Source organism: Halichoeres trimaculatus, unplaced genomic scaffold, assembly GCF_033239565.1.
Source record: "Halichoeres trimaculatus isolate MK-OKI-2021-1 unplaced genomic scaffold, fHalTri1.1 fHalTri1_scaffold_3, whole genome shotgun sequence".
NCBI lineage: Eukaryota > Metazoa > Chordata > Actinopteri > Labriformes > Labridae > Halichoeres > Halichoeres trimaculatus.
Genome location: NW_027437181.1, coordinates 18975392 through 18997471, shown reverse-complemented (window position 1 = coordinate 18997471; position 22080 = coordinate 18975392). Strand labels below are relative to the sequence as shown.

Sequence of the window (22080 nt, the reverse complement as noted above, 5' to 3'; positions counted from 1 at the left end):
ATTTCACCAGAATTCATTTACTGGGATACGTTGTTATTAAATTGTCTGACAAGATAGGGAAATTTGATGCCACCGAAAAGTGGACCATAACTATGAGACAGTAAATCTTATTTATGGGATACTCTTTCATTACCATAGACTGTATAAAACAGCTCATGATGAGTATGATAGGTTTATTTTTGTTTGCTTTTTTTTTTTTCTTTTTTTTTTTAATGGGCTTCCATAATTTGTAGGCAAATAAATAAATAAATAAATAAATAAATAAATAAATAAATATCAAACGCTTGTAACTATTCAACCAAAACCTTACTTTTTCCATTTTAGTGCATTTACAGATTAATTCGATTTTTTTATCTATTGCACCCCACATCTTAATAGATAATCATATATATATTCAAGTGTAATTACTGTCATATATATATATACATATAAAAACATTTAATCCCAAAATTATTTACAAAAACCAAGTAACCTCGTTGCAGCAAAGTTCCTAAAGCAGCAGATTTAACCACAACATGAAAAATAGCACAGAGACTTCTCATTTAAATTTATATTTTTTATTAATGATAGCAGCAAGTTTACAGAAATATAATTGCTAGAAGATAAAACATCCCAAATATATAGAAAAAAAATCCCCCTAAAAGGGTAACAATTTGACAGCGGTTTAAATGGTTAAAAAAAGGATGAAAATTCCCTATGCTGTGTCCAGGAGCAAAAAGAAAAAAAAGTCTGTTTACCAGAGGAGTGGTTCACTTGTGTTAACAGAATGGGGACCAGAAATATTTCATGGAAGTGTGAAGAAAGAAAACCATCATCAGTAATAATGTTTTTACAGAATTTGTAGTTTGCATTGTTCCTATTTTGGAGAACCAAACAAAGAAGGAGGTCAGAAAGATTGGGAATTACTAGACCAGTGAAAAGCAAACCTGGAAACAACAAAAGGAAAATATAAAGAATTTCAAATCATTGCTGGCTTTTGTCTCACCACAGAGAAAAGAAATCCATATTTCAGAATGGACAGTGAGATGTTTAAGATTGAGATTAAAAAATCAGTTTCAGGCAGCACTCAAAGCATCAGAAATATTTCAACAAGCATCAACATAAATAATAGAAAGAATATCTACTTTGGTTTCTACTTTAGAGATGCTATTTAGAAAAATATATATTCAAAAACTAACACATCTACATTTACAGTTTATTAGCTGCATAGCAGTTCAGAAAATTTGCCTGCATCCACGTCATACAACATAGATGCAATGGTTACTTCAGAAAAAAAAAAACAAGTTAGATGAATGACAGAAATTGCACACACATTACCAACCAAAACCATGTTTATCTGGTCTCTGTAGTGGAGCATTCAAAGTACACTTAAAGTTTATGGCTTACAACTTTCTAATTAGTGAGGGAAACTTATCACTGTGGGCAACTGGGCAACAAGGCAACAATGGTAAAGGCACCAATCTGTTGTCATACAGCACTACTACATCTCCTTAAGGCACAAGTAAGAAATCCATGTAAAGTGACATTTTGGGGGAACAGCTGAATGCCTGAACACTTGTGGAATTGGACTGAATTTGTTGATTTGTAGGTAACTGTTTTGTTGCCGAAAACATTTTCTTGGAGTCTTTGAGAACTTTATATCAGCTTATTTCATCAAAGTGCAAATGACTGTGTTATGAGTCAGACTTTCATGATTTTTTTTAAATCAAGTTTCATAGTAAATACAAACATGAGGAAACTGTAACTTTGTAAAGGAAATTACCTCCCCTGTATGACTGTATAACAACATTCAGTATCTAAGAGAAACATTTACAGCCAAGCTGTACAATCACATTCAGTACTTATATTCATCGGAAAATGAAAATTTGTTGATTTAGTAAAGGAAAGGTTGATAATGACAGTAAAAACTGGTTGGCGCCACTTTCAACAACAGGTTGAATTTATAAGCTTGAACATGCAGATGATATTTACATTAAGGTGTGTCTTATTACACCTGAACCTTTGAGAATCACCAGAGTAATTGTGCACAGGAATGTGTTTATGTGAGCATGTTATTTATAGCTTACAAGGCACATGCCCATAACACGTACAGGCATCATCCCCAGTTGCCGTTAACGGCATGTGTTGCTGTAATTGAATACAGTTGGAAAATGATTGAATAAAACTCAGATCACGGCAAACAGTTTGAACGTAAAACTTAGAACCAACACCCAAATAAATAAGATACACCTCTCTGAATAGAGTCATGGGAAATTTGTCAAAAAACAAAAGGAAAAAAGAATAATCTGTAATCTTAATTAAACAAATTATTATAAATAGTGGACATCTTAGTTCTTCTATTTCACAAGTTAGAGAAAAGTTATCACAGATAGCTCTTTTCTCCAAAGCCAGGTTTCCTTCAGGAGTAGGGTCCCTTTAAAAACCACTCACACTGCTCAAACTGACACACTGTAGTTCAGCGGAGTTCAACAAATCACATTAGTCAAGTTCACACAATCTCCAAAAAACAACAGCTGTTTCTGATTTGATTTGAAAGTGTATAAAATGTAACAGTGTTAATGCGTTTTTAACAAACTGTACAAAGAAAACAAGACGACCACTGAGGCATAAAACTGAGCAAATCCTGTAATCGTCAGAGACCAGCCCCTTGTTCATGCACACTTTTACAGTGAAACTAAAAACATGACAAAAACATTTTTTAAACAATACAACAGACATACAAACAGAAAGAAAATTGTGACATCATGCCAAATACAGAAATGGGTATTTAAGGAGTCAAGAAATGGGCTACATTTGAACTCCAAAGTGAGGAAAAAGGAACTAAAGCCATAAAACTGGCCTGTCATCAGGAATTATACAAAGCAAGATTCATGTCAAACTTTGGTCCTGAGGCCACTGGCCAACTGTAGACAAAGACTCACGACTCTAACCTATAAAACTTGTAAAGTTTACTTAAGAAAGACATGTAAAAAGAGCTCTGTTCCTGCATGTTAACACTTCTAATAACTGGATGAGATATGGCCGACAAACTCTTCCCTCTCCTCAACAATCACCAAACCAATCGCATTAATAAAACTGGTTAAAAAAGGCTCGTTTCTAGCTTGTTTAAGAATACTATTCCAGTTCATGCGTGCCTGACGCAGAATGACGACACCATATGACTCTAAAACACAGAATGATCTAACCTCTATGACAAAAACACTAACACTACATTATATTCCCCCTACCTAGAACACATGTACATAAATAAAAGTTACATGTAGTCACATTATTTGAGTGTCTTGATCCACGTGTGTGTGTGTCTCAGCTGGTTTTTGGGAATAAATAATGTTTTTGTTTTTTTTTGTTTGCTTTGGGAATGAATAGTTCCAGCATAGCCAACAATAAAATGCTTTTATACAAAAAAAGATATTTGGAGAAACAGCAGAACAAGTCTGGATTTTGACTGCATGAAAATTGCTATGTGAACACAGAATGGTAATGACATGATTCCTGATATGTGTACATGTAAGAAATGTATTTTCTTCACTGTAAACAAGAGGAAAACTCCACAGCTTGTGGGCCTGAACCATTAATGAGTAAAGTGCTCACACAAAACAGTGCTGTAGAGAGCTGGATATATTTGTGAAAAAAAAGCCAACATTAAGTTTCACCATCAGGATTTTTAACCATCATCTCTTGGTTGTTTGTGATAAGAGGAAACTGTTCCAGAAAGACACAAACTGACACAGTTTGGATTAAAAGATCAGAGACTAAACATTAGCCCAAATGTTTGCTTACCTTAAACTCAAAGTGCTATCTATACACGGTTCTGGTGTGTGCATTGTCATATTGAAAGATTTGTGTCACAGCGTAAGGCGATCATCTCCACTGCACAACTGCTACTAAACTACAAATATTCTTCTTCAGGTAATACTGTGCTGAATTCATCTAGAGAAAAAACAGTCCAAATTCAGCAAAAATGCACATCACTTAGGTTAAGCACCTACTGAGCAGTTTCCGTCACTGTCACTTTTTAAAGGAGAGTCACTTTGATGGCTATTCAAAAGCAGCAGTTTTTAATGGACATTAGGTGCAAGCTAGCTGCTACATCATTAATAAAATAAGCACCTACATGTATGATAGACACTTGTTTCTGGCAGCACATCAGCTTCTACAACTTCTACCTATTCTTCACACTCTTCTTTCTCCTGTTCTGTCCTACCTCTCTAACCTTCTTCTAACACACTCTGCACTGTTGTCAACAGTCTACCTTCAGCCAAACATACCATATCCTTCTCATTCCTTTCTGCAAAACCTCACACTATGCCCTCAATGCATCAAAAACATACATAATAAGTATTAAAGGGAACACTATTCATGGAAACCACTAAACACTTTGGAGATCACTTGAAGAAACGCCACAAGAACCGAAAGATGCTGTTGATAACATGACTGACAATCAATGTACAGGTATACACAAAACTGCACAAGTTAAATGGGAATTGAGGCCCAAGTTTTGCCATGTGTCGCTCTTTTATAATTCTTTGAGAGTAGTCAGTCAGTCACTTTTCTTAGTTTGTCCACACAGCAAAACAACCCAAAACCAAATTCCCACTTTTATGTCACTAGGGGGGGGTAACTTATGTATGATCCCATAACTTATCCCAAACAGCCCCAGAATGTACATTTTGTAAATGTCTCAGGTGTTATGATGCGGGAAAATTCTTCTGCATTTAACACATTTTAAGATTATTATCTCCACTTTTATCAGTTATACTGGAATAAATGAACGACTAAATGAAAAATCTGTGAACCTGCCAAGAAGGTTAGTATGAGCGAGTTAAGTTGCTGCTGGACTCCTGCAGGCTGACCAGCAAGTCATCAATCTTCTCCATGTTCTGGGATGGGGTCATGCTGTTCTGCACTGGTCCAGACTGAGACAGGGACTGGCTGAGCAGAGACTGGATATGAGCTTCACTCTCTCTTTGGTTCTGACCCGATTGGCTGATAGCTATGATCTGATCTGACAGCGTGTTTCCAGGAGTGTTCATCAGCTGGCCACACTCTGTAAGGAGGGGGAGAAAAAGTTGGAACAACTCAAAAAATCATTCATGAATTTCACATGTGTATGAGATTCTTTTTCTTTGCTTACAGCTCTGTACTTCTTTAAATATTAAGATTTTTCTTGATCCCAACTTCTGACACTTGCTTGTGTTTTAAAATAATAGGTTACCATTCCAGCTTTTTCAATTGTTAGATGGATATCAAAAGTTTCTGCAGTCCATCTCTATGATGATTTTTAAATTTGTTATCAAGCTTTGAAAAAGTCAATTTTTTGGACCAAAAGAGGGAAATGAATAACAAGAAGGAAAATACTGCTTTAAATCTTTTGGGATTTAAATGATTCAAGTTCTTACCGTTCTGAATCCCAAACAGGAAGAGTCCGGTTTGCGGAGGCTGGCTGGGCTGATTTATGTTTCCGCTGACAGCTGTCTGAAACAGAGTACCTGGCTGTTGCACAGGAGAGGAGGTGGTTGTCTGGAGGTTTGCCACACCATTCTGGGAGCCAAACATAGCTGACTGTGCAAGCTCCTGAGCGGCCAGTCCCCCCTGCAGGGGGGGCATGTTTGACTGAGGGATAAAGAGGCCCACCGGCTGCTCCTGCTGGCTGCTTGAGTTGCTGCCCAGCTGCATCGGCTGTTGCTCCTGAAACATTACTTGCTGGCGTGGATCTGCAGGGTTCCCCAAGGCCATGGGCTCAGAGCGATCCTGCCGGTTGACTGTCACCATACTGGCTTGGGAAAAGAGTAGAGAGGGGTTTGGGGTCTCCTGGGGAACTAAACTGCTGCTGGTTAGCGGCGGCATCTGGCCCTGGCTGCTGAACATCATGCCAGAGGCTTGATCTGGAGAAGACAAGCGGTTGTTGCAGAAGAGGAGACCAGCTTGCTGTTGCTGCTGCTGGCCTGGACTGAGAGCGTTTGCAGCTGGATGTTGGGGGATGTTTTGAAACAGAGGGGTCTGCTGGGCTGGCTGTGTATGGGGCTGTGGTTGGGTGGGCTGCTGCTGCTCCATGGGACCTCTCTGCTGGATAGGGGAGAGCTGGGTCTGAGCCTGAAATACTGACTGTGGTTCAGGAGCAGGAGTTTGCAGGGTGCTAAGGAAGGCTAGCTGCTGCTGCTGTTGTTGCTGCTGTTGTTGAGCACTGCTGCCTTGGGGAAGGAAAAGTCCTGGGGTTGAGGGCTGCTGGTCTGGTGACTGCAGGACTGTCATGGGGTTTTGGAACATAGCAGCCTGGACCTGCTCTGGAGAGGCTTTCTGGAACAACCCTGCCTGTGGATCCTGTGTTTCAGCCAGAGAAGAGGGATTGTGGAACATGGGTGGTGAAGGGTGTGAAGGTGTCTGCTGGAGGAAGTTTGTCTGAATTGAGAGCAGGTCACTTGCCTGCTGAAAAAGAGCTGCTTGTTGCTGTTGCTGCTGCTGAGCCTGTTGGAAAAGTGAGCCCTGGTTTGGCACCACTCCTTGTGATGAGCCTTGTTGCTCTGTGCTCTTGCCTTGAGAAGCATCCTGAAACATGCCACACTGCATCTGAATCTGTGACTGAAAAAGCTGCTGCTTCAGATTCTCCAAAACTTGCTGCTGCTGCTGCTGTTGAAGCTGCTGTTGCTGAATTTGTTGCTGCTGTTGAAGCTGCTGATGCTGAATTTGTTGCTGTTGTTGCTGCTGCTGCTGCTGAAGCTGTTGTTGCTGAATTTGTTGTTGCTGTTGCTGTTGCTGTTGCTGAAGCTGTTGTTGCTGAATTTGTTGCTGCTGTTGCTGAAGCTGCTGTTGCTGAATTTGTTGCTGCTGCTGGATTTGCTGCTTTTGGATCTGTTGTTGGTGTTTACAGAACCCCTTGGCTTTGAGTTGCCTGACAGCCTCCTCCAGCTGGGCCACTTCGTCTGTGGGGAACAAAGTCATCTGTTGCTGCTGGGGTGCTGGTTCTCCACACAGCCTCCCCACAGCTCCAGAGCCACTGCCTGGCCTCTCCTGGCCGAGACCTTCTCTCTCGAGGATGAACTGCTGTGAGCTCTGCTGAAGCAGTGGGTCAGCAGGCACTGGAAACGAGCTGGAGGCAGCAATGTCCTGTTTTTGGATAGTGCTTAAGGGCTCTGTGTTGGTAAAAACAGAAGGCTGGCCTTTGTCAGGGTCGCATGCAGGCTGAGATAAACTGTTGGAGAATGGTCTGCTTTTATTTAGAAGACCTGCAGTCATGCTCGGGTTCTGCTGGGCTGTACACAAATCCTCAGTCTGCTAAAAGGGAAAAAAACTGTTTTATAGTTGTGGGTTTTTTTTGTGGAAACAGTGCACATACAAGAACTGCAAAAGTGCAGGCTATGAGCTGTATTGACTTGAATGAAACAGATAAGGTATTGATGACATCTCTAATTCTATCTCACCCGTTTCACCGTGCAAGGATTATGAGTAAGGTCATTAATAAGTTCAGACTTGTATTTCACCTTAAATACACCGGAGGATTGTAGGTTGCTGGTGACCTCCATTGGAGTAACATCCTCTCTCTTCACCAAAGGTAACAATGAAGGCATCAAGGCTCCATCTAGAGCTGTAGAAACAAAAACAGTGTGTCAAGTTAAGTCCAACACTTACAAAGTGTTCACTATGGTTTCATTTGTTTGTGTTGAGGAGTTTAAATATGTGGGTGCACTGTTAATTCAGACACCCAAAGGACAACAAACCTTTAATTTGTTCATCAAATGGGCAAGTCTTCACTGGAGAGGGAGCCTCTGTCTTCACAGGAACATCATTTTTTGCTGAAAGGGAAAGCATCAACAGATTTTATCTCTGAGCCAAACAAACAGGATAACAAATACAACTTGTCAAGTACCATGCTGGTGTTATAAGACAGTGCATCTCTAACTGTGGGGTGCACCCCCCCTTTGGCTTCACTGTGAATGCAACAGAGGATGAAGAAAGACTTTCTGTGTTTTTCGTCTCAAAAAGATTTGACAGGGGGCAGTAAGATACCTGATAAATTTAAGAGACACCATTTACCATAATGGTGAGAAAATACATTATCAATATGTATTTATTGGTTAAAAATAACTTTGCCAAAGTTGTAAAAAGTTTTTTTTCGCTATTAAAATTGTTGAAAAAAAAGTGTTTTTGTTTTTTTTGAAATTGGTGTTTCTTCCAATAAATGTCATACTTTTCCTCAAAAGGGGGGTCCCAACAGAAAAAGTTTGAGAACCACTGTAATAAATAAAATGAGGGGTTATAGTCATCTAAGTTACTCTTTTGATCATGTCACAGAGTGTTTATATTCAAGAAATAGCAAATAAGATATTGACCAATCAAACTAGAGCTCAGTGAAGATAACCCTGGAATCCTTTCAGGTTTTATGTTCAGCTCAAGAGAGCCCCAGCACTAATATTACCAACACTAATAGTTGCTGTACTCCTGCTGAACTGTAGGTGGTGGTGTTATCAAGTTTTGAAATGCAGTGAAGTAGCTGTGGCACAATAGGGCAAATCAAAAAAAGTACTTTATAACCAATGAAACGGTTCCTACAGTTAAAATATAAGCTGTTCAGAAACCTATGTGATTTATTTTATCAGCTGTTGAGTCAAACTAACCTGTATCTGCTGTATAGGTAAACGGCTGGACATCGTGGGATCTTCCGGCATTTGTCAACACATAAATGCCCACACACACACAGGAAGTTATGGCTTGGTTCTGATATGGAGGAACCTTTACTATCAAGTGATTCTGAAAGGCAATTGTCAAAAAAGAAGAGCAAAAGTTCATGAATATTTATACAGGTCCCATCAAACTAAAGAGTAGAGTTATTAGTAAATAAACAGAAGTGTATTCTAAACACTGATTTTTTTTTTTTAAACAAAATATGGGATTAGGGTAACGTCACTAAATGATGATATTAGGATTTAAACATAACAAACTTTTCAACTGACTGCAGAATTATGGTTACCAGGGACAGAGATTATCAATGCACTTTTGAGAGAACCTCAGCTTTGAGACTGAGTACAATTAGGTCAGAATACAATGAATACAATGACTACTCAAACATTTAACCCAGCAGCCAATTAAGATGATTACATCTGAATCCCCATACAAATCTGAAATGTCTGTTTCTATCTACTCAGCTCATGTGTAGTTGGCATTAATCATTTGTAACAAAAATAACACAAGAAAAATCACATGTTTACCTGATGGAAAAGCTCCATGTCAATCTCAGCCTCAGCCTTCCATGAAGTCTCATCTGATAGAAAGTCAAGTAAATTTATGTTACTAAAAAATTATATACTTAAAAGGTGGAAAATCAATCAATTTATAAGAGTCTAATTTCTTACCTGAAACATTTTCTTGAAATATGACTTTGGTGTCTTTTAGAAAGTTCTTGCCAATGATGAAAACCTCCTCTCCCCCTCTCACTGAACAACTGTGGAGTGACTTCTTCAGGATCTCAGGTAACCCTGCAGGCTGAGCTGGAAACACATTGAAACAGTTTAAGTTAATTAGTAAGATTTAGTTCACTGAAAATTGTGTGTTCTCAAACATTCAATGCAGTTATTAATCCAAACTTTGTTCCCACAGCTATTTACAGTCAACACTGATACATTAACAGATTGAAATAATTATCAATTCCCAAGAGTTGAGAGCCAAAACATGTGGTTTCAATTACAGCATTTACATAATACTTGTTTTGAGGTAGCCCTTCATCATTTGAATATGACACAAATGCTTTACACAGGGATCTGTGCAGTGCCAGAGTTTAAAAGCATAAATAACCATTAAAGAACACAGTTTTAACTCACTCAGTTCTCAATGCTTTTAACCTGTTTGGGATAAGACCGATAATGCCATCATGATAACAGAAAAAATACTAAATCTGGGTCACATATTCAGAATTTTACACTCTTCCTAGGCCAACTTACTGAGTAAGACCAACATCATTGCTCTTGGATTAAGAATTTTTTAAATCCATTCTCAAAATGACAATCATTGAATATTAATCACCATTTATCAATAACTATCTAGCATCACAATGGGTATAATACTTATATTTTTACATGAATATATTATGACCGGAACTTGGATGAATGGATTAATCACTTAAAAAATGTTGGTTCAAGTTTTGACTAAAACTGATGGTGTCCCTTCATGACACAAAGCTAACAGACTACTACAGTTCAGTCAGTAGGTCAGTGGGAATGCAAGTTGTTGGGAACAGTGTGGATTGAATCCTTAACAAAAGGAGATACTGCCTCACTGTTGATTGTGAAAACTCCTGTAGTTCAATTGTGCAATGTGTCCTGGAAGCCTGCCATCAGTAACAATGCATTTTGTAACCTAACTGTCAAGAATTATTCCTTGACTTATTCTTTTACCTCTGAAGACCTTTGTTATTGAGATAACTGCATTTTGTGTTTTCAAAAGCTGAACCCCAAACAGAGATGTGATGTGGTTTTCCAACTCAAACACATTTTGTTTCTTACAGGCCTCCGAAAAGAACTCCAACCTGTACCTAAAACCACTCCCCTTTGCCTCTCACACATTTCACAAAGCTTTTTCACTGGTCTGCACACCCACACACACTCACACACATACACACACACATGCACAGATGCCAATGAGGGATTACTGTTTTTTTTTTAACTTTAGTGGAAAGATATTTCCCTGGATTGCATTCTGGCTCTCTGTAGACAATAGAAGTCCACACACCTCTATTGTTTTGTCCTTTCCTTCTCTTTCTCCCATGTCTCTCTCAAAGCATTTCTACCAAATCTACTTACACAGAAACTTTATTATGGCCTTAAGCGTCTTTCCTGTTTATGAAACCAACCACACCCTCATACTGTATGCATTATCAAGTAACACTTGAATCTGAGGGGATCTTTACTCATTGTCTCTGAATGCGGACATCAAAGAAGAGTAGTCTCCAGACCTCAGGCTGCATTCTACCTATGAACAGGACCTCTTCTGTTATTGGAACAGAAGGAATGGAAATGTAAATCTGTTGGATAAGAAGGGTACATTTAACTATCTGTTTTCCCTTTACTAAACAGGTTTCAACAGAGATGACACAAATTTAAACTTCATCTCGTAACTTGTGATATCGACGATCTAATACTTTATAATTTAATGTGTGGACTAAGACATATCAACTCACACATTTCATTTCCTGAAAGACAAACACCTGAGGACTGACTTACTGCACAGGATTGGAGATGAGGGAGTCTGTAGTGTGAGCACTGAACCATCTCCACGGGGAATGTTGACCCGAAACACCAGACGAGCTCGTGTGCTCTTCTTCTTTGACCCGGCCACACCAATGCGTGCCTCGACGTCAGCATTACGGAGCTTTAAGATCCCAACACAGTCCACCCTGCAAGGAGAGACAAGGATAGCTTGGAAAACTTGCAGTTTAAACAACAAACTTTACAGTGTTTGCTAAACTAGCAGCTCTTCGCAACACTAAATACCTCAGCGTCTCATTACCACAACTGATTTCCCCAAGGGGATCAGTGTACCTTGGACTTCACATGGGTGTTTTCCATCCTGTTGTTAAGCAACTGGTTTGAATTATCTGTAGAGTACCGCTGGGTATTTAGGATAGTTTTATTTCTGTAGTTCGTACACATATAGAAATACAACATTTAAATCAAGAAAATAAAAGACAATGATAAGAAACCAACATACGCTAGTGTCATCATTGTGCTTGGATCCAGGGGCACCTCAATGACAGTTGTACCATCGATGTCCACTTCTTTGCAGGCTGTGGTGTTTCGGCCGGTAACTCTGCAGGCCTGGTAAAATCCATGAGGCTTCACACGGCCAGCATCGTTGCCCACAAAAACTTGCAGAACTACCGGCTCATTGATCCCTTCCAGCTGAGGTTATATAAAAAGACAAGAAATTTATTATGTATATATATATATAGGTATATCCAAAAGGTTAATATTGATGTTACTGTTATAGTCGTCAAGAAATATGCAAAATAACATTGGCAGGCACAAGTATTTCACATACTGAGTCAAGAATTCAGTCTCTGCAGGAATGACTTTCCACTTACCCTCACCTTGACCAAAACCCTCTCACTTTTACCAGATTTGTTCTGCTCTTATTACTACATTAAATCTTGCACACTTACTTCTAAAGACTGGAATAAATCCAATCATTCACATAACCTTCAGCTAAAGCAAGCCACAGAAGAGGTTATGTTGCCGGTTTAAAAGTTACCTTCACAGTCGGAAAGCTCTGTTGCGTGCGGTCCTTCACTGACCCCCTGCTGCCTTCAGTCAGATAGCGAGCTCGGTGTTGAGTCTCAGGCTGGACCAGGATCTTCAGCTCCTTGCCCTCACACTTCTGTGGAAACTGCATCAAAAGAGTTCCTCCTTTCTGTTTCGTCGACTGAGGATCATCAGAGCTGCGACAAAGACATTAAAGATCTTAAATTCTAAGGATTTATCTCAACTTTTAATTTCGCTATTTTGGTTAAAAAGGTAAAGGACTACATGGTAGAGGATGACCTTGACTTTTCAGACCCCCTTTCCCCCAAACACTCAATGACACTGAGCAAGGCAGAGTTAACAGGTCCTCCATCAACCATGCATATTCCATCCCCAGCTCTTAAGCAGAGTTATCTGTTTATTTAATCTGCTCAGCTTATCCTCGCTTTTTGGAGCGGGCCCGTGATTCACTGTGGCTGACCATTGTTTGTACTTCAGTATCCTGCCCCTCCCTCCTCTCTGATCTAACCGCTCTTCTTCATTCAAAGTGTTGTGGGAACTTACGAGCCAGAATAAATTGTTGAAGATTTCCATCTGTTATACAATAAGTCATTTCCCTTTAATAGATCTTCTGATAATTAGGATGAGTGCTGTTTGAGATTAGAACAGGAGGGCCTCCAACACAATGGTCATGCAGATTAAAGCCATCATTACGAGAGAAATCTTGATCTACCTTTAGGTACAAAAAAGTTCTGTAATAAAATGTGACGGCTATTTATTTATCAACTTCACATGATAAGTAAGTTCAATGTTCTCCATTTTTCCTCTGTACAGCATACACAGCACATGGACATACATATGTGTTTGTGTATACACAATACGTCTTAAAAGTGACAATAATAAGAATCTCTGGACATTTTTGCTCCATTTTCATGTAAAAGGTCAATAATGAAGTATTTCAAGTAGGCAATATGTAAGGGTCTCACACACCTTCCTTTTGGTCCAGTTTTGCTGTCAGGGCCCAGCTGTGAGAGGACAAAGTGTGGACCTTTCGCGCTGTCAGCATCAAACATGTCCATGCTGCCCTCTCCCACAGGCACCGCTTTAGGTCCGGGTCTCTGGCGAGGGGTCCGTTTGCGGGACTTTCTTGGCACCTCCGTGTTGTCGTTGTAAGAGATGCTGCTCATCATGCTGAAGTTGGATAGAGAGTCATCCATCCAGATGCTGTTGCTCTGCTCAGAGTCCAGAGATGCTTCACCTTGGCAAGACATCTGGCTTTCATCGAACAAGTCTTGTGGAGGTGGAGAGATGTTCAGTACGGTGCGACGCTTCGATGGGGTCATCTCACTGCTTCCCCTGCTGTTACCGTTCCCACCCTCGGCGCCGACCACCTCCGGTCCCCCTCTACTACTCCTGATGTCGTCTGTGTCGACATTGCTGCTGTGAACCTGCTTCTGGTCACTGGCTGAAGCACTGGAATGAATGGTGGAGCTGGAAGAGGTGGAAAAAGTACTGCGCGGGCCTTCCAGGGTCACAGAGGCAGTCATGGCATCTATAGTGCAAATAATCATAAAGTGATTAAAGCTATCCCAACCAGTGTTGGCTAGCAGTCCCAATTAAGCAGCAAAATCTGTTTATGTTTTTTTTTTCTTTTTTAAGTTGTTTTTTTACACTTTTTTTGTTAATCCAATTAATCATTCCCCCTTTCCACTGGATCTTATGTGCGTGTTTGTCTTTGCTGCTTATGGTGTCTGAAGATCTGTAAGTGTACAGTATGTGAAGCACAGTATGAGTGTCTATAAAGGGGCCAAAGAAAAGATGAATAAAGAGCAGCCCCCTTTATGAAAAAATCCATAGTTATAAAAAAAACTCTTTTTAAATAAATTAATAAAAAAAAGAATTTAGCAACTTTATTGGTACAGTCTTCATGTTAGCCTGATAAAGCCTGGTAAAAGTCTGTGAAAATAATGGAGAGGGAAGTTTAAACAGTTATATGCACAATAGAATGCATGCCAGTTATTGGAGCTTTGGATTTTCAAATTTAATTTTTTTTGCTACAAAGTTCATTTGGTTGGGACTGAGCGTAGCCACAGAGACAAAATAAACAAGCTTCTGACCTATGAAGCAGAGAACTGCAGACCATTTTATATGCAGACACTCCCTGCTTCAGAGGGAACTTCCTGGAATATAAAAATAAGACAGCGAATGAGCAATAAGAGCTGTACAGTTAGAATTATTCAGATTTTGTTATAGATGAGAAAACACAGGGTATTTGGTTTGTCAGGAAATGTTGCTCCGGCATGCTGACATATGCTGTAATTTCAAAAGCATTCAAATAGTCACAAAGAACTAGATGAAGAGTGGGGAAAAGCCAGGTTGGGTTGCAGATCTTAAAAGGAGTTAGACTGCTGTTGAAACTCTGGATTGTTTGGTGACTCATTGATCGACACTGTAATTGTTACGTGTTGGAGAAAACAAGCATTTCCCTGGAATAATGAACAAAAAATAAGAAGCCAGGTTATGTTATCAGCAATTTTCAACAGAACAAATTGCTCCATGGAAAGTGAAATACAGTATACTTCACCTGCAAGTGGTTGTAATGGGGCACTGAAGTCCAAAGGGAATTGACTCCTGGATTTACTGAAACTCAGTCTAAGGAATTGATGCTTCAATGAGGAGCAGAGCAAAAGAGCAAGCACAGGCTAAATGTCATTTTTATATCAAAGCCAGTTTGGAATTTTGAATAATTTACGAGGATGACAACTGTGAAATGCTCCAAGTACTTCAGGTATGTAGCCATCACTGATGCTGTTATTTGTGTTATCCTTGTGCTTCCCATGCGTCTACTCAATTTGTTGCCTTTATGAGCAAACATCTTCAGACCATGTAAGTTTGACCATTGGCAAAGGTAAGGGGGTGAAGTCCTTTATCTTTCTACTCCTAATGTTTTCACATGGTATGTTCCACTTAATGTCAGCGCACTAAACAGTTTATATCTTTTCTACTTTGTTTGTCCATGTCTGCAAGTCCATGTGCTGGAATGAGGATCTCCACCCCAGGAATATACAGCCAATCTCTATGCACTAAAAAGGTGGAAGTTCACAGCAGGGACGGAGCCAGGATTTCAATTTTGGGTGGGCCTTAACCCTTGTATGGTATTCAGGTCTGTGGGACCCATTTTCATCGAAAGAAAAATGAAACAATTAATTATTTTTTCAACCTGAAATTCATTGGCTTTGGCTCATTTTCTGAGAAGAACATAAATCAAAACACATTTTCTCTGACCGCATACTATACACCCACCCTACGCATTTATAATACATATAGGGTGTTTGGATCCACTGAACCCGGGTCTAATAAAAGTGTGGAACGTGTAGGTCCTGTGAACCCCCACTCTGTCTTCCTCCTTTTTGGGCCTCCTAATAGTGTTTTCTGCCCTCCTGTTCCTGCACAAGGTGTGTGTGTGTGTGTGTGTGTGTGTGTGTGTGTGTGTGTGTGTGTGTGTGTGTGTGTGTGTGTGTGTGTGTATTTGTGCATGCGTGCTTGCTTGACAGATGAACATTGTTGAAAATTCAACAAACACCATCTACTCTTACATTCCCGCACATTTTCCCCTTTTTTCTTGCTGGAATCAAACTTTTTTTTTTCATAAACTATCCCATAAATAGACACATAAACACTGGCTAGGTAACAGCAATACTAATACCACACAAAGGTTAAATTACAAAAGTTGGTAAAGAACTATTACTATACTGATATAGATAATGTACTGTTACTATGTATGCTTTAAAGCAGATTTGGTTGCGTTTTGATCCTTAATACTTGATAAAATTTAAGTGCATCAAACGGCAATGGCTCGCAATGGTATCAGCCAAAGAGTAGCGCTCTACTGCTCTACATTGGCTCTACCAATGGGCTGCACCGCCTCAACTTCCCATGTATTAAAAGCTATAAGAGCAGCAACATTAGCCACAGTTAAATAAAAGACAAAAATCTTTCCCAAAATCATTCTCTAGTCTTACCGGTATAACATGGGGCTGAATGAGTAACAACTTTTTTACCAACAGGGTAAAATGACCAAACTTGGCTCGTTTTTTTAATGAGGGCATCTAACAATACCAAACCGAGTGTAAAGGGACAAAGCTTTCTAATATTCCTCTTTAAAACCATAAAAAAAAAAAAAAAAAAAAAATGTTTTTTTCATAGAAAAGCTTGAGATGGGCCTGCCAGAAAGTGGGTGGCCCTGGGACCGCTGGGCCCACCCATGGTGCCGCCCCTGGTTCACAATCCCTGTGTTAGATTTCAAAGATTACTTAGACATGCTGAGAAGTGAGGACAGGCAGCAATAAGAAAAGCACTGCCAGCTTCAAAACTCTGGTATTGTAAAGGTAAATAAAACAGTTTCTGTCAGCAAACACATCAAACCCAACCATAACCCAAAAAATAAGGTATTAAACCATTGACCAACTTCATTGCTGCACCTCTAATTTACACCAACTGGTGAAGATGTTAATTAAAAAAAAAAAAAGATTAAGTACTGTCAAATCAGTTACAATATCTGTGGTTTGTCTAAAAAGCACCTATTATTGTTAAAATTCAAACTTGAACTCTTCCATCTCTCTCTACCATACAGCAAACGTTATGATTTGGACTCTATTAATTTACCATGGACAGAAAATCACCCCCAAAAAGGTCCTTTAATAAAATAATGATTAAAAAAAAACAAGTTTATACAACCATGTTAGTATACAATGTTGAAAACAAAGAGATTACAGTCACACTAATTACTGATTCTACTAAAGTGTGAAACAAACCCTCTAAAACAATGATGTATTTTGGGCTAAGAATGCAACAGTGAGACATAAGCAGCTTTGTAAGGCTCAGAACTCATTATTGGGCAATTTTACACTTTAGACCATAAACCTATTTGATATTCTGTATCAAAAAAAGGCTACTTTAACAAACGCAAAAGCCTCTTATATAATCTTTTACATGACCTACTTTTACAAAGCATTCAGCCAATTACTTGTATTAACAACAACCACTCCTTTACAAATATTTCACAGTCTGTCAGCAGGTGCAGTTAGCAGGCACTCTCAGTTTACTCAACTCTGATGACATAATTTGCTTACTAAGTAGTTTTGCTTTGTTTCTCTAATAAGACTGGACTGATGTGGGAGGATCACAGAGCTGCAGGCTGGTTGTCTGACAGGCCTTTATTCTGACATATTCAGGTGTTTGTTTAGCTGCAGGTGCTGATTAGAGAAGATTGAGATAGGTTTTCTTTAGCTGTTAAATGGATGAATAGGTGATGATCATTTTTTGCTTTTCATATCACACAAGTAACACAAAAACTAAGAAAATACCCAGAGCGTATCATTGGTTAAGGACAAGGTTCTTACATATGACTTCAGGTTCTTATGAGTGCTACAATTCGGGTATTTTAAATCTTTAACTCATGACACACTCTGACAAAATGTGTGTTCACTGCAAAAACTGTGTTCAGAAAAAAAAAGGTGAAAAAAAAAAAATCAAGAAACAATTGAACTTGATATTTGACTGTATGCACAATGGAAACTGACTTGATTAATGACAATAAGTTCGCAGCCCTGATGTGCATCCCTCAAGCAGTTCTGCCTCCAGGGAAGAAATACAGTTAATGTACATGGAGCATGATCTTACCTGATGCTATAGCTGCTGAAGGAGGAGGCCCAGCCTCTCCGCCGCTCTTTTGACTCATGGCTTTTAGATTCTGTCTAGAAGAGGAAGACAACTGTAGCTCTCTGGGAAGAAGATCATACACTGATTCTGTTGAGATAGAAAGGGGGAACAAATTATCAGAGGGATTATGTGACAAGAGGAACTTGGCAGTATTAGTTGGTAAAATGAGGCTCATGATTTCTGCATAAGTTAAAAAAATGATGAAGTGAGTCATGTGCTCCTCAGAAATGCCATATCGCTTAACTTCTGTTTCGTTTTGATGTTGCAATAAAAGCATCAAGTGTTACAAATCTCAAATTAATGGTAAGAACACATCTGTGGCCTGGTTGGCAACAAATCTGAAAAATGTCAAGGAATTACCCATAACACACATTCAAGCTTTGTTCCAAATGCCTAACAGGTTGATACATCTTCATCACTGCCAAACTCTACCGGTAACATGTTGGCATGAATCCTGCCACACCGTTGCCTGTACCTGCAAAAAATCGAATTGTCTCTGGATACGTCTGAAACTTTGAAGAATGACTTAAAAAAACAACTGAAGAGACCCCTTGTTGGTTAAATTAGCATTTAAAATTATCTTTGTGGGTATTATGGTAAACCTGTATGATGAAAATACCAGCACCATTCCTTCTCCATGTCAGAATTTGATGCCTTCATTACCCACAATGCAACCACCACATTATAATTCATTTTGGATTTATTCCCATTAACATTCAAGCAGCAAGCCGAGAGCAGTCTCACGAATCAAGTGAAACTTTTTAACAGACTTTGAGGTAAAAAGTTTGTCTGATCGGGACAAATTAAGAAGTTAACATTTTAAAGATTCTTTCTCTCTAACCTGTTTTGCAGGTTTTTAAATGTAAGAAGAATTTGCTTTCCAGCAAAGTGCATGAAAAAAACTAAGATGCAAACCTTGGTGTGTCATTTTAAAAATATAAAATCTCTCAACTTTTGAGGTGAAAGCAAAAGCCAACCAACAAAATCAACAGCAGATCTGCAAACAGAGACAGACATCAGGATGGCACAAAAGCCTTTTCTCTACGTGCCTCCCTCAGGGCCGACAGGACGTGGGGAGAAGAGAAAGCCTTGGGTCAACAGCATGACACCACTTTTACTAGCAGCCTGAATCATCATCCAAATATTATGGTATGAACTTAGAGCAGCCATTACAGTCGCCTGACTCTCTCCTCTGCCAACTGCCAGCTTTAATTACTTGCAGCTGAGTCCCAGGGTTCGGTGTGTATATCAGATACTTAACCCTCCCATTGTTACCACTCGCTGTGTACAATAGACAAACCTGGGACGTACTGAAACCAGCCCATGCCTCTTCATTCCCAAAGCCCTCTGGTCTCTTACAAGAGCAGGGAATGCTGGTTCCCAGAAAGGGAGCTTAAATCTGGACTCAGCAAACTCATATAACTCACAATGAACCACACATACACACAGGATTCTAGTGTGGTTTTTCTGCTTATTTGCTGAGTTCTCCAAACAAAATCACACACACACTTATGCGCGCACATGCACACAAACGCCCCCCTCCCCAGCACCTCCACAAAAACACTTTCTCTGCTCCTGCATTTACACTTAAACTCTGCAGTCTGCTCCGGGCTCACTGACTGACTGCACATGCAGCAACATGTGCTTAGGGTGAGCAACCCTTCCAGTAAACAGATTGCCAACCGCACAGACAGAAAATATGTACTCTCCTCTCAGAGCGGCAGACTCGAATCACTAGCTGGCCTGTTCAAAGTGTTTCCAGAGTCTCTTGGTGCTTTTAAAGGCTGAAAAAAAAATCTTACATTGCTGCAAATTTGTTTCCTCGTAAGCAGACAGGGTGCTATTCTTTATTTATACAGGACAAAACACTGTCTCTTTCACACAGGAGAAACCTGAAGAAATAAATTTAAAAAAGGTCAGCCTTGTTAGGTGGGAAATAAACCGTACTGACTCACCCACCACGTGATGTTTTGATTTTTACCGAGGACTGCAGACGTGTTGTGCAAACCACTGACCACCGAGGAAAAACTTCATTTTCTGCCGCCTGTGATCATCATAATAACCGATTACAGTCTGACCAAAAGTGTTTTCACTCAACAACCATGTGCATATGTAGTTATAGATCGATCAGGTCTTTTTATATCATCAATGCCATAAATACTTTCAAAGTAAACGGAAGGATCAATAACGAACCACACATGATGTCTAATCAAAGTGTCATATTTTCAAAGCAACAGTTAAATACTTTTGCTCATCATATCGTCCCCATGCTTTGTGAGATGTTTATATGGTAAGTAGTGCAGGCTAAAGGTGAAAAGAGAAAGCACTCACCATGTGAATGGCAGAACTTACACTCCCATTCATTTCCCTCACATTCCTGCTGCTTGCTCTTACTAGCCCTGGCACCTGGGGCGTGGCACTGGTTTTTTGGCTGAGTGACTGATTTAACTCCCCTTCTGTCCCCCTCCTCCACTCCGACTACCTCTCTGCCTCTCTCTGTCTTGTTTATTGTGCTCCCAGACCCTTTTTTTGTACTTCAACTTGCTCAACAGGTTGGTGGTATTGTCATGTGGAATCCCGTCAAGCAGTAATGAAGCAATCAAATAACCTACTTCTGTTGAAAAAATTTAACAGACACACAAAGAGCATTTGTCGAACTTGGTGGAATGCTTCTGAACAAACAGTGACCGGAAAGATAAGAAAAAGCTCACCTTGTCAGAGCATTGGGACATTATTCCGAGCAGGAAAAGGCGAACAACAGTAAAGGGGCCTGTCACCTGCAGCAAACCATGTACAACAACCCTGAAATGTTTACAGCCAAGCCTACATGAAGGCTGCCGCTGGCTCCATAGTAACAAAGATCAGAGGACAAGTCTTTTGAGCATTTGTGTCTCTTCTGAGAAAAGCAGGAAACTCAAGTGCATTACCTAAAAAAATGAAGAACTGGGGCTTAAAAATGCAGGATGTTACACTGCCAGCATTACAACATGGTTCTGAGAAGCTGAATCCAATGTTACAATACATTATATTGTTGATATGATGCACAACTAATTTTCATAAAAACACCTTTTAAAATGCTGAATATTGAAGAAAAATTGATTCACATTGAGCCTTTAATCTATTTAAGTGTCCAGCAGCAAAAGTTCAGCTGTTAGTGGTTTTTAGAAAGGATACTGACTGATCTTAAGCTTAAACCTTTCCATTAACCTTATATTTGCATGGAAGTTGACAACACTGGCAAAATATTTTAAAATCAAGGACACAATTCTGCAAAATGTCCCGTTTAGGTTTTGGGAACTTTACAATGGTAATTTTTTTAAAGCTCTAATTGGGTATTTTTTCACTGTTATGAATCAGACTGAAGTAAAAACTGTTGTCTCTTTATAATCCAGGAAAGCAAATGAGGCCATTGTCCAAAATCCCCCCCTAAAAAGACAATTTCTGATTAGTTAGTTTGATGCATTAAAGCAAGAGCCTTTGTAAGGAATAGGATAAACTGGCACAGAGTGCACACACCAGCTGGTTGAACTTGTCAGAGGAGCATGTTAATTGAGTCTGTGGCGTGGCAGAATAAAATGTATACGAAGGAATGAGTTAGGAAGCAGAGTGAGCTTCTGTTTCATAAAAACATCCTTCAGACATTACTTGTGATATCAATCGGTAATTTTTCTTTGATCATAAAGTAAAGAGGGGAGGCAGCGGAAGAAGAAAGCAAAAAACTCTTAGAAGCAGTAATAAACAGAGAAACACTTGTCGACTGGGACAGGCCAAGTCTTCATCCCAGGTCTCTTTTGATGTCGTCTACCTTAATCAACATTTCTGTGGTGTTTGAAAAGCTGACTGTAGAGGCAACAGAGAAACTATTCTGTGCTGGACGAACCCACATTGATCCGTGCATTTAATCTTAAGAGTGAGGCAATAGCGTTGCATTACATACAGCTGGTCTGAGCTGTGAACTTAAAATCCTTTGCTATCAACTGAATTAATCAACACTGTTGAATTTCATCACCGCAGTCTGAGGTCATGAGTCATATTCAATTAAGATTGCCTGAAGTGAGTACAGAGGCTTTTATTATTATATTATTTTACTGCAGGTCAATTCAGATATTTAAGCAGATAGTATAAATAAATA

The 22080-nt window shown here is 39.5% G+C and overlaps 1 protein-coding gene across 3 annotated transcripts in view; it reads right to left on the bottom strand.

The window, feature by feature from the left end:
• Positions 1-600: 600 nt before the first annotated feature.
• Positions 601-22080, bottom strand: part of nfat5b (nuclear factor of activated T cells 5b) — a 32772-nt gene continuing 11292 nt past the window's right edge. The window contains exons 1-13 of one of the 3 annotated variants that reach the window (XM_074666505.1): positions 17910-17974; positions 14345-14407; positions 13218-13779; positions 12238-12424; positions 11698-11888; positions 11211-11383; positions 9348-9482; positions 9204-9256; positions 8613-8745; positions 7716-7790; positions 7479-7582; positions 5400-7272; positions 601-5047 (exon numbers count right to left, since the gene is read on the bottom strand). In XM_074666505.1, coding sequence (XP_074522606.1) covers positions 4809-5047; positions 5400-7272; positions 7479-7582; positions 7716-7790; positions 8613-8745; positions 9204-9256; positions 9348-9482; positions 11211-11383; positions 11698-11888; positions 12238-12424; positions 13218-13774 — 3720 coding nt within the window. In that variant the 5' untranslated portion in view covers positions 13775-13779; positions 14345-14407; positions 17910-17974 and the 3' untranslated portion in view covers positions 601-4808. Of the gene's footprint in view, positions 5048-5399; positions 7273-7478; positions 7583-7715; positions 7791-8612; positions 8746-9203; positions 9257-9347; positions 9483-11210; positions 11384-11697; positions 11889-12237; positions 12425-13217; positions 13780-14344; positions 14408-17909; positions 18036-22080 lie in introns of those variants that run through there. The other 2 variants (XM_074666503.1, XM_074666504.1) reach the window with 2 other exon arrangements.